Source organism: Polypterus senegalus, chromosome 12, assembly GCF_016835505.1.
Source record: "Polypterus senegalus isolate Bchr_013 chromosome 12, ASM1683550v1, whole genome shotgun sequence".
Taxonomy (NCBI): domain Eukaryota; kingdom Metazoa; phylum Chordata; class Cladistia; order Polypteriformes; family Polypteridae; genus Polypterus; species Polypterus senegalus.
The window spans coordinates 48,346,978-48,362,749 of record NC_053165.1 but is presented as its reverse complement, the minus strand read 5'-3'; the positions used below and the strand labels follow the sequence as shown (position 1 = coordinate 48,362,749).

Below are 15,772 nucleotides of genomic sequence, written 5' to 3'. Positions count from 1 at the left end.
TTTTAATAAATCTGCAAACTCTTCTAAAGATATGTTTTTACTTTGTCATTATGGGCTTTTGAGTGTAGATTTATGGTCAGGTCAAGTCAGGTGGGAGAGCATGCACTAGTACACTGTGTTGCCGCACCCACCACACAACGAAACAGCTCAGGATCCCAGTTGGCCAACCCCCAAGGCAGACACGCAGGCCAATCCCACCTTCCGGAAATTACCCTCTATCTGCCGCAGACTGGTGTTACGTGGGTGTCTCCTTGGCCTTGTCCAGCCACTCGTGTCCTCAACATTGAGGATCCTGCAAGCTGGATCACCCTCTGGGAATCGCCCCACATGACCATAGTGCTGTAACTGCTGCTCCCTCAAAATTCAGGTAATGAGCCTCATTCAGGACTCCATGAGCAACCGCTCGTTTGACACAAAGTCAAGCCTGAGGTACCCAAGGATTTTCCAGAGAGACCCAGTACCGAAGGAGTCCAGTCTTCATATCAGGTCACTGGATAGTGTTCATGTCTCACAACCATATAGCAAAACAGGGAGCACCAGGACTCTAATGACTTGGACCTTCATTCTCAGGTGGGATTGCTGTTTCGATTTTGGGTCAAATCCCTCATAGCGATGACTCACTAGATGACAATGACTGATGTGTAACTGAGCAATACTACAGCTATCAAAATTCTGTTCCTGCACTGTTGCAGTTTTAGGCAATATTGTATGACACAGAATTGAAGTCCTTTAACAGCTACCATCACTACACTTATGACAGCTTCTGAAAATATCAAGATGAGGGTGATTAAAGCAAATACTGCCGCCTCACACAGTTCTTGATTGTATTAGGTGATTGTTACTTTCTTCACACCCCTTTCCATCGACCTCATGACCCCCCATTCTCTCCCAATCCATATATTGACTTCATAGGAAGAGTCACCAGAGGCATGAATGTCGACATCGAGGTAAGTAAACCTCATGACGAAGTCGATTGATGGGCAAAAAATTAAATATACCACTCAGGAAAGCGTGCAGAAAGTGAACGGGTGTAAATACTTTCTGAATCCACTGTATGTCATTGGAATATCATCCTGGCATTAACAGACTTACTTAGGTTGGTTCTCAGTGAAACAAACAAATGTAGCTTGAAATACGTATTCCGTACAAAATCATAATTTGGCAATTGTTACGCTCATAAACCACCACAAGAGGGCAATGCAATGAGTGTCCATGAGTGTAAAGAAAGACTTGACAATAAGTTTGTCAGTTCCATGAACAATTTGTTTAGCTTGACGAGAGCTGATGGTCAGCCTGACATATCCTTCTATATACACAGACAATGGTGTGTGCTGGTGAAAACAGTTGAGGAAGACTTTAATTCTCATTGTGAAAGATCTGGGTGGCCAAGGAAAACAGCAACATGGGAAAACTGGCAGTCACAACATCTACAGCATGTCCACCATCTACAGACATGTGATGGCCCCCAAAAAAGTCTCATACTGCCACAGTGAACCAATAATCCAATGACTCCTTGCCCATTACACTTCTGAAAGTGACTGCTCGCTGTCACCAGCTTTATCTGGACTGGTGTTCACTTAAGAAGCCTGAACTGCTTGTGGTCTAACATCTTGATATCTGCACAAGTTATCTGCTCCATTGGTTACACAGGAGCAACAATAGAAACCATTGTTGAACCACATAGCAACAGAACCATGGCTGTCATGATGAGTGGCTCTGTAAACCTACTTTCATATTCATTGCCTCTTCTGCTTGTTAAGTGTACTTTGACTATGCCAAGATATGCTTAGAAAATCATTCTATGGACTTGTTGTAACTTTTCACTGTAGGCCTGTTGGGTGCTGTTTTTGAAGATGGAAATCCACGATTACATACGGCTGCTTTAGTGTGTCCCTAGACAAGGCAAGCAAGAGATAATTTCAATTCACTCCAAGCCATCCATGGGCCATTGACTCCCTGGAGGAGTGTTTGCAAAGTGCTTTGTATCACAGGTCACCACTGAGCACCTGAATCATTTACATTATATCATGAAACACACCATTTACTGAATACCAATGTCCTAACACGTTATCCTCGTTCTGAACAAACTCATTTATGCTTTCATGTGATTTTGGAATCCTTTCAAACTTGCATGTCCTCTGCTGTCTTTATTGTTTATTATGTACGGGGGTGAGTTAAAAATTATCTGCACTCCGACAGTAGAATTTATTTTCAGAAAAGACAGATACATCATTTTTCAACATAATCTCTCTACTTTTCAATACACTTTGTCCATTGGTCAACAAGCTTTCGTATTCCTTCATTAAAATAGGTGTTATGCTGAGCTGTGATCCGCGAATGCACCAGTGTCTTCACCTCTTCATCAGACGTGAATCTTTGTCGTCGGGCGTCTTTCGAAATCCAAGTCTGTAGTGGATTATAGCATAGGCAGAGCCATGGCTGATTTGCCACATCATCTAATGTCATTCATCTATTCAAAAGAAACATTTCACGTGCACGGTCAATGTTGTCTTCAGTTGTGGTCGGGCGTCCAGCTCCTTCTTCATGGCTGACACTTATGCGAACCTTCCTTGAACTTTTCTATCCATTCATACATACTTCTTCACAATAAAACACTTTCTTCATACTGTGCACAAAGTTTTTGATAAATATCAGCACCAGGCAAACCCTCAGACCACAAAAAACGAATCACTGCACGTTGCTTTTCATTTGTGCAAATCACAAGTGGGGCAGCCATTGTTTCTCGCACCACAGTTACAAATGATCTGACGTAACACGTTCACACCTACACACCAGTGAGTAGGGGGGAGAGGGACCTCGTACGGAAACAGCTGATAATACAGAGCTGCCAACAGAAGTTTTAATATAACCGGAGTGCGGATCATTTTTGACTCACCCTCATAACTAGTACCGCTGCTTAAAGGTGTAAATATACTGTGTCTTTATCACAATTGGACTGAGCTGATTTTTCCCTTCTTTGCTTTTCAGGCAGAGAGTTCCAAAATGTGCCATTTTCATCAGGACAACATCATCTAGCTAAGGTGACACTTGAATGTTGAATGTGTAGAGAGACTTGAACATTTTCTTGTTAAAATATTGTACATGGGCACATTAATGCATCCAAGAAAAACTGACCGATGATAAGAGGTCCACCAATTAAAAAAAAAAGGCCATGTCATCTACATTGAAGCTAGACACACTGTCAGATGTCCCTGAGAAGAAAAATCAATAGACCAGAGAGTGACCAAGTGTTCACGTCATAACTGTTGATGAACAAAACACTCCGCCGATGGTCATTTCGGTTGGCACACTTTCAGGGGCTGCAGTTAATGACCTCTTGTCTAATGGATGGCATGCAATTCCTAACATAAAGACCAATTCACAACCGGACGTCTGTCACTCGGACGACTATTTGCCTTCTCTCACCTTCAGGCATAAATGAGCCAGAAGTGATGCCCACGACAGTGTCAGCACGTTCATTGTTTTAAGTGAAAAAGGCAGTTTACAGACTAATGGGAATGTCCTTGAGCTGTGCTGACACTTCACACTGTGAAATGTACACTTGAGAAGTTTTCTGTTTACCAACTACATTCATCATGAGACTAAGAAGAGGGTAAAATAAAGAGGCTCACCTTCTGTTAATCCAGGACCAATAGGAGGCAGCAAAGGGAGAAAATAAATCAGAAAAACCATTGTAAAGACTGGTAAAGAAAAGTCAAAAGAAACGATGAGGTGCATTATTAATTAACATGCCAGTGTTTCATTATCAGAAAACTTGAATTTTATTTACAGTTCACAGTGTGAAGTCAAGCAAAATGACACCTTTTATTGGTTAACTAGAAAGATTACAATATGTAAGCTTTCAGGGCAACTCAGGCCCCTCCTTGAGGCAAGATGTAATCAGATGTAAGATCAGATCAGATGTAATCATCTTGGCTGAAGAAGGGGCCTGAGTTGCCCCAAAAGCTTACATATTGTAATCTTTCTAATTAACCAATAAAAGGTGTCAGTTTGCTTGAATTCTCAACTAGATTCATAATGGCTAACAAGGTACAACACCCTAGTACTACAGTTCATAGTATTTCATAAGAAAAAGCAATATAAAATGTTGGACAAGGTAATCTTGATATGTATATCAGGGAATATCATCAAAAGTTCTAAAATTCTCCTACAAGAAAGGTTCAAAAAAGTACTTTTTCATATAATTTTCATTTTTACATTTTTTTTTCTCTAAGATAGGCCAGTTGTCATGTGGTTAGTGTTAGGTTAAAATCGTTTGTAGGAATCTGTAAAGTGTTTCTAACTATAACTTTCATTTTAACTAATATATTTTGTACCATTTGTGCCCAGCACATAACCAAGAGATTGGTGATATAATAATAATTACTGTAGTACTTTATATTTTATTCTCATTAGATAATACTAAATTATAGGTGTGTTAAAGAGTATACCACTTATCTGTATGCTGATTGGTGCAAACTAATGCTTCTCTTGACTGTGTTATGTAAATCAGCCCGGCTTTCTTGATGTATCTTTGTTGAATTGTCCAGTCTTGTCATACTGATTTGATCCAATTAAATAGCGAGGCTCCCTCAGGATTGCTGTAATAAAGGATGTCCAGCAGATGGAGCTATTTGTAAAGGTGATCTTGTTTTTTCTTTATTTAAAATACTAATTTTCCTCACACTAGGAATGATATAGTAATATGACGCATTCATTATATTTTAGTATTTCCTTTCCCCTTTCCAGGGGTGTAACTCTAGGAAGTGCAAGTGAACCATTTACACCAGAGCTGATGGGCTGGAGGGTCCACAGTAACTGCATGGTGGCTGTTTCAAAAGTCTCTATTATTAACATGCTTGCTTACTTGACATCAAAATGTAAAGGCTGATGATGTTATCATTCCCATAACTCCATAACACTGAAAGGATAAGTTCAGTATTTTTCAAGTCAAAGTTTTTTTTCTTCACAAACATGCTATGTATGCTTGCCATGTAAAATTGTGTTCTAAAATTAACCAATTTATATAAATTTAAAAAAATATCATGCCTGCACTGACGCTCTACATTGCAGTCTATAGGGAAAGGAGGAAAAACTCAAAAACTAACTAAATACAACCATTTTTGAAGTCAAGACAGTTGTTAAGTATTGATCTGCTTTTTTTGATTGCATACACATTTTAAAATAGTTTATACATATCATTTTTGAACAAAAACACCACTATTATGAGATTCAGCCATTTTAAAAGAAGAAAATCTGGGTGTGATAACTCCTGTGCGCCTCTTCCCCGGAGGGTGGTTTCCTCCCCACGGACCAAATCACAGTAAACTTTTTATGCTACGTGGTTGGTTTTGTTTTGATTTACTTCCCTGTTTAGGTGAGAATTTGCCCAAACTAATTGAAAATGTATCCTAAACACAAGGAAAATGCGATAAAATGATTATTTCCAGGTCATTATGTTGCAACAAACATGCGTCAGAAATATGACCGCTGTCTTGGCTTGAAAGATGGATGCATTGGGTAAGTTTTGAAGCTCTTCCTCCATGTCCCATAACCCTCCATTGTAAAGCGGCAGAGCAACCAAGATACTTTTTTTAATTTATAGAAAAATGCATCAATACCGTGAAGAAATTATTTTGACGTGAAAAGTACCAGATTTATACTGTAATAATAACTACTGACCTTTTATGTAACTTATATGCCTGAAATATTTCATTGATGATCGTATTGGATTTAAATTAATTTCATAAGAGTGGAACCTAATTTTTGTTTTGCACTAGAGCCCATCAAATCCTGGTTACACCACTAAGTGTAGCCACACTGCTGTGCGAAGAGGCACTCAAATTTTGCTAAACAGTGGTGGCTGGGTGGTCTTGTGTCCTTGGGACCCCTGCAGATTTTGTTTTTTTCTCCAGCCCTCTAGAGTTTTTTTTTTGTTTGTTTGTTCAGTCTTCCCGGCCTTCAAACCTCACTTTATTCTTTGTTATTTAGTATTGCCTCATTTTATTTTTATATTTATATATTTTATAAGATTCTCTTTCTTCATCTTGTATAGCTACACTATTTGTATGTAAATGTGCTATATAAATAAATGTTGATGACTTCCTTTTTTCAGCACTAAAAACAATATTCCCTCTTGAAATTTTGATTTAGAACCTGTACCTAAATTCTTACTGTCACACACCATTGAATGAATGTGTTTCTTAGATGAGGACCTGGTTGTTATATTTATGATCTTTTGTTCTTCAGTGGATCCACTGTGGGCCAGGGTCTTTTGAAAGGTTTTGCTTTAGTGAAATATTCACATCTGTAGTTAAAATTCAGCTACTTACATGTTTTGAAATGTTGGAACTTCTTGAGTCGACATTATACCTAAAAAAGAAGAACAAAACTAATTTTTAATAAAAAAAAAGTGCACAAGTATAAACATGATTTATTGTTCATTCAACAGTCTGGCCAACATCCATTAGGAAGCCAAGTATCCTTTTTTGAGGTATTGTATGTGATTGAAAAGAATGAAGAATATACGTATATATATATATATATATATATATATATATATATATATATATATACTACATGAAAAACAGTTATTAAATAGGAAGATATATGAAGGTAGGTCCTCTGTGATCTCTTACTGCTACCCCATCACTTCAGTCATTAGGTTATAAAAGAATTGATCAGAGCTGTAAACCTTTTAAAACAATATGGTTAAATCTGTTTTCTGAATCCAGTTAATCCATTACAAGGCCATGTGGAACATGAATGGCATCAGGTGGTGGGAAGGAAGCTACCCCAAACAGGATACCAGTCCATCACAAAGCCCCCTTGCTTGTAAAGAGCTTTTGTAAAGACACCAATTGACTTAACATTGCACATCACTGGTATGTGAGAGAAAAGACTTGTGAATGAAAACGGAACAGACGCACCAGAGCATTGGAATTGAAGACTCACTACTGGAGGACCTCAGGATTATTTAGCAAAAGGCAGTAAAAATGCACCGGTGAATTGACCTTCTACTTATTGAAGCATCATGGATATGCACAAGTACGAGTTGTGTTCTCTTCCTGATAATGTTATCACTCGCTTTTCTTTAATTTTTTCTATTTAGTTTTACATCTTTCTTAGTGAACACCCTTTGTTGATATGCATTGAGAAAAACAAAAAGTATTTTATATGGAGTTATTGATTTGGAAAAGACTTGTGATAGAGTGCCATGTAAAGAGGTCTGAAGGTGGAAGTACCAGAGAGGTATATGAGGATTGTCCAGGATTTGGATGAGGGAGTGAGGACTCGGGTTAAAGCACTGTTTGGGTAAACAACAAGCTTCCAGTTAGAGTAGGCAGGTAGGTCTGCACCAGGGATCTTCTTCAAAGTCTTCTCTCTGTAATCTTGTTATGAATGAGTTGATTCATGGGATACAAGACCAATCCCCCTAGTGTGTGATTTTAGCTGATGACATTGTGTTGTGTACCACCAGAAAAGAAGGTGGAGAGGAAGCTGGAAGAACGGAGAAGGCTTTGAAAGATACAAGGTTGAAGATAAATAGGAAGAAGAATATATGAGGTTTAATGGGAATCAGGATTCAAAAGCTAACCTGCAGGTATAAATATTAAAATATTTCTCAGACATCACTACAATTTACATGACGTAAATCTATATATATAATAGGATTGTATATGTCTGTTAGGTGATAACTCGTGAACCACTGAGTGTGGAAACTTGGTCTTAGACTTAATTGAAAGTTTATGATGTGATAACCCCGGTGAGCGAATGAGTGTGGCTGCTGTCAGCCTCCACAAAATTATTGGTGGTTGGCTTCTTTCATATGGTAATGTGGATAGACATGACATGGCAGAAAGAAAAAGAAGACACCTGCTAATCATAAAGCAAATTACATAAGACAATTAATAGTGAATCGCTCCAGAGTTTCAAATCCCAGCTGAAGACTCACTACTTCAGTTTAGCATATCCTGACTAGAGCTGCTGATAACTGTACAGACTGCATCTCTGTTGTTAGTTATTAGCACTAAAACATAAGTAACATGATAGTTAGAATTTGTTACTAATCCTAACCCTAACCCTAACCTATGCTGTTTTTCTTCTCGGTACTTAAATGTGGCACTTGGTGCCAGTGCCAACCTGCCAGATTGTTTTGCCTGCCTAAAGTAAAGTCATCTCTGATGAAGGATCGCAGGAATAATCGGGTAGAGGGGTCCTTTTATTGGATTGGTTGGCCCAGCACTGACTCAGCTATGGAATGGCCAATAGAGTGAGACAGCTTGATGAACAAATCAGAATCCTATTATTTGTTGTTGAATTCTGCTCTGTATTTGTAATATTTCTATTGCACTATTATATTGTATTAAGGATTACTTATGTTTGTTCTGTGTATTGTATTGAACCATTTTTTTTGACACCCACTACACTCCCAACCTACCTGGAAAGGGGTCTCTCTTTGAACTGCCTTTCCCAAGGTTTCTTCCATTTTTTTCCCTACAAGGATTTTTTTTTGGGGGAGTGTTTTTCTTGTCTTCTTAGAGAGTCAAGTCTGGGAGGCTATCAAAAAGCAGGGCCTGTTAAAGCCCATTGCAGCACTATTTGTGTGATTTTGGGCTATACAAAAATAAATTGCATTGTATTGTAATTACATGATAGGAAGAAGAAGGACAACTACGGCATCTGCTACACATCTAGCAATATGCAGCACAGCAACCTGCTGGTTCTTGGGAACTAGTGGGGCTGGAACCTTGATCTTGGGAGGGCTAGAGGTCCATGTGTTTCTGAGTAAAATATAAAAATATTTTTTGGTCAAGTATTCCTTTAATACATTTAAAATAGTGCCAAGAATTGAATAAATAATAAAATCTATTTCGTTTGTTGTCATTAACATACGTCTATAAAGAAGAAGTCATGATTTCATAGATTAAAACCCTTGGATAGATATAGCTGTCATGTTTTAAGGCTTTTATTTACATTTGCATCAATGCTTCATAGACCGCATTTTAAACTGCAAGAACAAGCAAGACATTTAAAACAATAATAATAATAATTAAAATTCTTCACTTAAGAACACAATTTACCATGGTAGATTAATGTATACTATTATTATTAAAAACTAACTTTAATGTGAATAATACCACACTTATCCTTTAAAGCAGCGGTTCCTTTAATGCAATTTCCCATGCTGTGGCGACCCCAACCGTAAAATTTATTTTCGTTGCTACATCATAACTGTAATTTTGCTACTGTTATGAATCGTAATGTAAATATCTGATATGCAGAATGTATTGTCATTGTTACAAATTGAACATAATTAAAGCGTAGTGATTAATAACAAAAACAATATATATTGTGAAATATTTATTTCTAATTACAAATAAATGAAATTTTGTCTTTATGACTTACATTTATTTGTTTTTCTTCATTGTGTATTGAACTGTATTCACCGTATTCAAGTTGTATACTTATGTGAAAATGTGAAAAGCATGGCGTAGCATGGGTAACGGTCTTAATATAACAACAATAAACTACATTGCTACAAAATTGTTGTGACAGTACGCATAAAAACTCAACGTCAGTGCGAAGGTTAACCAGATCAGAAATTCTCGGGGCAGTCTTTGCAAGAGCACAACGAAGATCATCTTCTGCAACAAGTCTTCTGTATTTAGACTTGATAACCAACAATCTGGAAAACCCTCTTTCGCAAAGATATGTTGTTGGAAATGGAAGAAGTGTGTAAATCCCCGTTCAATGAACAGTAATGTAAACAGTGAAAAATAATAAAGTTACGACAATTAAAACGTTTGAAATTATTCTGATTCAATTGTCTGCAACATCTATCCTCGAATGACAATTATAGTAAAAAACTAGTAACTACCAATGGAAAAAAACTGTACAATAACAAGTTTTACACATTAGAATAAACAAAACCCATATTTCCAATGGTCTTAGGTGACCCCTGGCGAATCGTCATTGAACTCCCGATGGGTTTGCGACCCACAGGTTGAGAACCGCTGCTTTAAAGGATAAATTTAGCATTGCCCCAACTGAGAGCACATACCGCACATTAGATAGAATTAACTCAGTCTTTAGTATTTTATCTAAAAGTAGAGGGTGGCCAGCTGGATGTGAAATTACCTGGAATGAAGGTAATTGAGTTTATTTTCAAAATTATTATTCTCATATCCCTAGAATGTTGGACTGAAAACTTAAACAAGTTCTTAGATAATTCTTATAGTTTAAGTGGGTCTCTTGAAAAGCAGTAAGAGTTTTAAGAGAGATACTTCAGTGGTTTATTTTATTGCATGATTGAAACCGTAGATGTTTCAACTAATAATCATTTAGTCAGCAGGCAAATATATATAACCTATCATTTAGGTTTTAGCATCATAGGCACACACCATAGATTTAATCTGTTTTTTTATATATATATTACAGAAATGCTGAATTGGGAAAAAAAAAACAACTTTTATTCAAAAGTAAGATCATGCAATGTCTCCAGTTCAAAATGAGAGTATTAAAAAGAACCCAGACTGACTTTAATCATGTGGAGAACTGAGGCGGCACAACAACACACTGGTTAGAGGGCAGTGAGTCCGACTTCAAAAATGAAGGTTCAGCAGCAAAAAGTTTTTCTGTAACAACAAGGAGGAGTAATCCAATTTTCACCACAATATAACATAAGACTTGATCTATCGAGCAAAAAGAGGTGTATGTGGGCAGGGGGGCATTCATTGCAGGAACCATTTCAGTTTAATAGTGGTTTTTCTAGCACAATAAAGTGGTTTAAATTAACTTGGAAAAAAGTCTAATCAATGACATAAAATTCCTAACTCCATTTAACCCAATTCAGCAGGTCTAGCCTGGGTGAGGAAGGATCTGACATTGTATGGCTTATTAGTCCAACACAAAGCTCAGTCAAACAAGAAATCACGAAGGCAATATGAAATCAACAGTTACACTGACCTTCATAATATATAATGTCATAAAATAAAATCCCAAATCAACAATATCCAATGCCAGGAAATCACACAGAGTCCAAAAACCCTCTGGTTTAATAATAATAATAATCCATTTTATTTATATAGCAACTTCTGTTAAAGATAATAAAAAGCCATGTTCTGTCCGTGGAGAGAAGCACTAGACCTTTTTTATGCATAGCTTAACATAGACAAGATATCTTGACTTCCCTGCTATGCTAATAGACAACACTTAATGGCATTTTGCCATCTTGTCTGGGTACCGTTTGGTCAAGCCTACCTCTCTATAATTTCTGTCTATCTATGCCCCTTATTCATTATGCTGATTAGCACCGCTTAGCATTTTGCCATCTTTGTCTTCTGGTTTTTTTAAACCATGCCCTTCTTGTTACCCCGTCTTTGGCATCACCTTCCAGGGTATCAGTGGGCTCTGTGCTTATCAGGGCATTCCATTATTTTAACAATCTGACAGATCAATGCCTTTCAGAGCTATATTGGTGCTCTTACAATATGCTTAAAAATAATAATAACTTATAAGACACCAAATTACTAAGTAAACAAGTTTCTAATTAAAATAAGTGCCTTATCATATGCATTCTAATTTCTAGGCATAATATATTCTAATTATCCAGCATATGATTGATTATAAAAATATCTAGTAAATATTCATGTAGAAATACTGTATTTCCATAATAAAAGTAATAACCTGCACATAACATTTATTGTTTTTAAGTTTTTAACACAGACCGCTGGACTTGTAGATTTTCTCCAGTTCTGAGAGTGAAGAAAACGAACAGATGCCTGTGCTGATTGTGCAGTATCGCCCCCCACAGCTTAAAAAAGTAATTTCACTAAAATGATACCATCTTGTCAAATTCTGCATAAAGGCCAAAAATGGCTTTTTCACAGAAACTGCACTCAAGGTCACCAGCAGACCTCCAAGAACTGTTAGGGTGGACCTTTGCCCTACCTTCCTAGCCCGAGGTTTGTGCACTCTGAAATGGAGAAGAAGCAGTCAAGTCTGGTGATTAACGATTGTTTTAAGAAAAACAACGAACGATCATGGAAAAACCATTGAAAACTGGTTATTTATAGGTTCCTGAAATAAAAGCACAGATAATTGAATTAGTGTAAATTTTTAATTTTCACAGCTATTCACCTTTTAGGTAAGACTATTCTTGTCTTTCTGTACTACAATTGTTCTCCCCAAAGATTTTTTTTCTTTTCAAAAACAGTTTTTTCCATTATCAGAAACACAAGAAAAAATCCTTTTAGTTACACATGTCTGTTTCCCTAAGGCATCTCGAAACAAAACCCACAAGTTGCAAATGAGATGATCAGACAAGGCTGTTTCTTAGCCTCCTGGCAAATCCTGAGAGATTCACAAGTGCCATGTTTTCTTACAAACATAATGAAAAGGATTCCTAAACTCACATCAGAGCAGATGTGCTTCTGCAAACAATAGATTACGATTGTCAATGAGCGAGTTATTATTTCAACTGACATGCAGACAAATCGATACAAATCATTTCATAAATCCCTCTCTTCATGGAATGTTGCGATAAATTAAACAGCAAGAATGACTAATTGGTTAAAGGTCTTGTAACTTTAACAAAGAGCGGTTGAGTGAAATGGAAAGATATTCTAATGTATCTGGTTGATGGAATACTGAAATTCAAACGTGTGCGATCCTTTGATGAATAAAATTTTATTTCTTATGTTGGGTGCTTCAATGCCTCATTTTGCTAAATCTTGAAATTGACTACCAGCACTATAATGGAATTCTTTCTGTGTATTAATGAAGTTTAATCTGTGTGGTTATAAGGGTGAACCATTCTGCTATCATCATTCCTTCTGATTGTTTTTTTAATAAATTTAATAAAATGAAATGACTCTTAACTTGCTGAGGCAGACAAACAAATTTGCCTCTGCAGTACACCAATGGTGTTAGATGTTTGCCTTAAATATTGCATGAAGCAGCTGTTTTATTAAATCAATTCCTCATAAATGGCACTTCCTACAGTCACCTCTGAATTTGCTTTGGCTTTTCTATGATTCTTCACTCAATTTGTGTTCCTTTTCCAAATTGTCTTGCCTGTCAAATATGCATATTTTTCTTTACACCCTGGGTGTTTGTTTGTTTAGAAGTAGTAACTTTATCACAATATGAACCCAATGTAGGATTTACTGCTTTTCCAGCATATATACAGCACTCAGTCAGCTCCGGTTATATCAGTAGGTGCTTCCAGTGACAATATGGTCCCCAAGAAGTTTCTACCAATACTTGTTTACAGGCTTTCTTATGACAAGCATGACCGCTGGATGAATGGAGCACGGCATGCTCGTTCATCACTTCCCCGCTGGAGGGTAAGGCCTCTCATTCTTTTAAAAATGACAACACAGTTCAACTCTAAGACTGGAGCTTAGTGCTCTCCTGTAGGAGGTCAACTTCCTCACCTTGGACTTCATTTATAAAGCTTGCGTACGCACATAAAAAGGCTTGAAACTTCCCACACAAACATCTGGATTTATAAAGGAAAACCTGACACGAAAGCTTGTGTATAATTATGGCAACTCAGACTCATGCGTACGCAATATTTCAAAGAAACTAGGAAATGATGACATTCTTGATCTGTAGAATTTTTAGTTAATATATGATAATCTTTTACACTCTGTTACAAGTAGGAGGAGGAGAACAGACATCCTGGCTAGGAAGGAAGACAGTTTGTTATCTAGACCGGAGGCCAACACAGAAGGACAGATGGGTTAGACGGCCGGAATAAGAAATGTTTATAACTTTGTGACTAATATGTTGCTTGGACCAGTGGCAGTGGCAGCCCAGTTGGGACACCCACAGGGGAGCTTGGGAGTTGGAGTCCACAAGTATAACCCTGTCTCCCTACTTTCTACAGTATATGGCCCAGAAGTGTTCCCAGGGAGACACGGTGTGGCATCAGAAGCATTTCTGGGTCCGGCCTAAAAAGAAGACCGCCGCCTCACATGTGGAAATCAGAGTCAGGAGGCAGGGGGAAAAACTCAAAGGAGTAGTAAAATGAGAGAAGAGAGATAGAGGAGAGATAGAGAGACCTGTTTGATTAACCGTGGTTTGTCATTAGTGCTTATTTGGTGTCTTGTTCAGAATAAATTATTTTAACACGGGAGTGTGTAGTGTAATATTGTGTCTGAGGTTGGGGCTCAGTGGTGCCCCCATGTGGTCATTAGATATATATATATATATATATATATATATATATATATATGTGGTCCCCGGCCGGGACACCCAGGAGGACGAGAGGAGGGCTTGTGCCTCCTCCAGACCGCGAGGGGGCGTCCGTCCAGGTTATGTTGGGGGCCTCGGGTACAGGGCTTGGAAGCCCAACCCTGTAGGGACCCGAGGTCACCACCAGGCGGCACCCCGATGCCGGTTTATCCCGTGTGGTTCCGGGCCGGGGATGGAGCCCGGCCGGGACGCCCAGGAAGACCAGAGGAGGGCTTGTGCCTCCTCCAGATCGCAAGGGGACGATCGCCCTGGTTGGATAGGGGGCCACGGGTAGAGGGCTTGGAAGCCCAATCCTGTAGGGGCCCGTGGCCACCGCCAGGCGGCGCCCTGGAGCCCAGCACTTCCGCCACACCAGGAAGTGTTGGGGGGAAGACTTATTGTGGCGACCGGAGAGCTGCCAGGAGGACAGCCGGCACTTCCGCCACGCTGGGGCGTGGCCAACGAGTGGATGCCGGAAACACCTGGTGCTCATCCGGGAGCACTATATAAGAGGACTGGAGGCGGCCAGAGAAAAGAGAGAAAGAGGCATTGTAAGGCCTGAAAAGAGAGACAGAGGCGTTGTAAGGCCTGGAGTTGTTGAATCGGTGCAAGAGGCACTGGGGAGTTGAGCGCGGGGACCTGTAAATAGTGTAAAATAAATAAGTGTGTGGTGAAAACAATGATGTCTGTCTGCCTGTGTCCGGGGTCAAGTTCACAATGGCGCCCAACGTGGGGCCAACCGTCTGGTGCAAGACGGGGGGCCCATATCGATAAATATTTTGTGAATGACCCGGTGCAGCAGGGGACTCCACACATTTGCTGCAGGTGCGGCCCGTGCAAAACCCCGCGGGTGCGTTTTGCTCCGGAAACCGCCGCCGGACCGCGGCATGGATATCCCCGGGTGCGGAGGAGGAATAGACATCGCCGGAGCGCAGCGGGCTCCGAAAGTCGCGCTGTCGACACGGACAGCCAGGCCGGCGAGGCGAAGCAAAAGGCCACACCGAGGCGGGGGCCTCGGCATGACGGGATCCGGGAGGTGAGTACCCTGCCCTGCAATAATCGGCCCTTCGGGGTCGGTCATACCTTGTTTTCCACAGGGAGGGACAAACCGGATCCGCGTCTGTGGCAGGAGCGCCGGGCCACGGGCTGTCGGCAGTGCGGCGACGGAGGCAGCAAAGGAGGCTGCGAATCGAGCCGCTGCGGCTCGAGGAGTCGCCGCAGCTACAACGCGGTGAGGAGGCACGTCTCCGTACCCAGCCCAGGGGAGACAAGATGGCCGCGGGCCGGTGGTCCCGCCCGCTGACAGGCACGGGATTGGCGGTGTGTCTTGCGTGCCGCCGATGATTGGATAGAGGCGGGTCCAAGGAATGCCAGTCCCGTGCGGAGAAGAGACCCGATTGGGCCAGGAGGAGTGGCCCACAGGAGGCAGGCGTCGAGTGCAGCTGATCGACAGGTAAGCTCACCGGCGTCTGTCTCTTTGTTCCCACCAGTGGCTCGGCGCGTGTCGGGGGAATCCTCGCCCGCCGAGTCG

General features: G+C 39.9%; 1 protein-coding gene across 2 annotated transcripts in view; it reads right to left on the bottom strand.

Moving 5' to 3' along the window:
- Positions 1-15,772, bottom strand: part of cpne9 (copine family member IX) — a 672,011-nt gene that overhangs the window by 468,040 nt on the left and 188,199 nt on the right. For both annotated transcript variants that reach the window (XR_005635832.1, XM_039771535.1), the window contains exons 5-6: positions 6,333-6,372; positions 3,633-3,635 (exon numbers count right to left, since the gene is read on the bottom strand). Coding sequence is in view for 1 of the 2 variants with exons in the window: in XM_039771535.1 (XP_039627469.1) it covers positions 3,633-3,635; positions 6,333-6,372 (43 nt within the window). In the remaining variant the exon portion in view is untranslated. The remainder of the gene's footprint in view (positions 1-3,632; positions 3,636-6,332; positions 6,373-15,772) is intronic.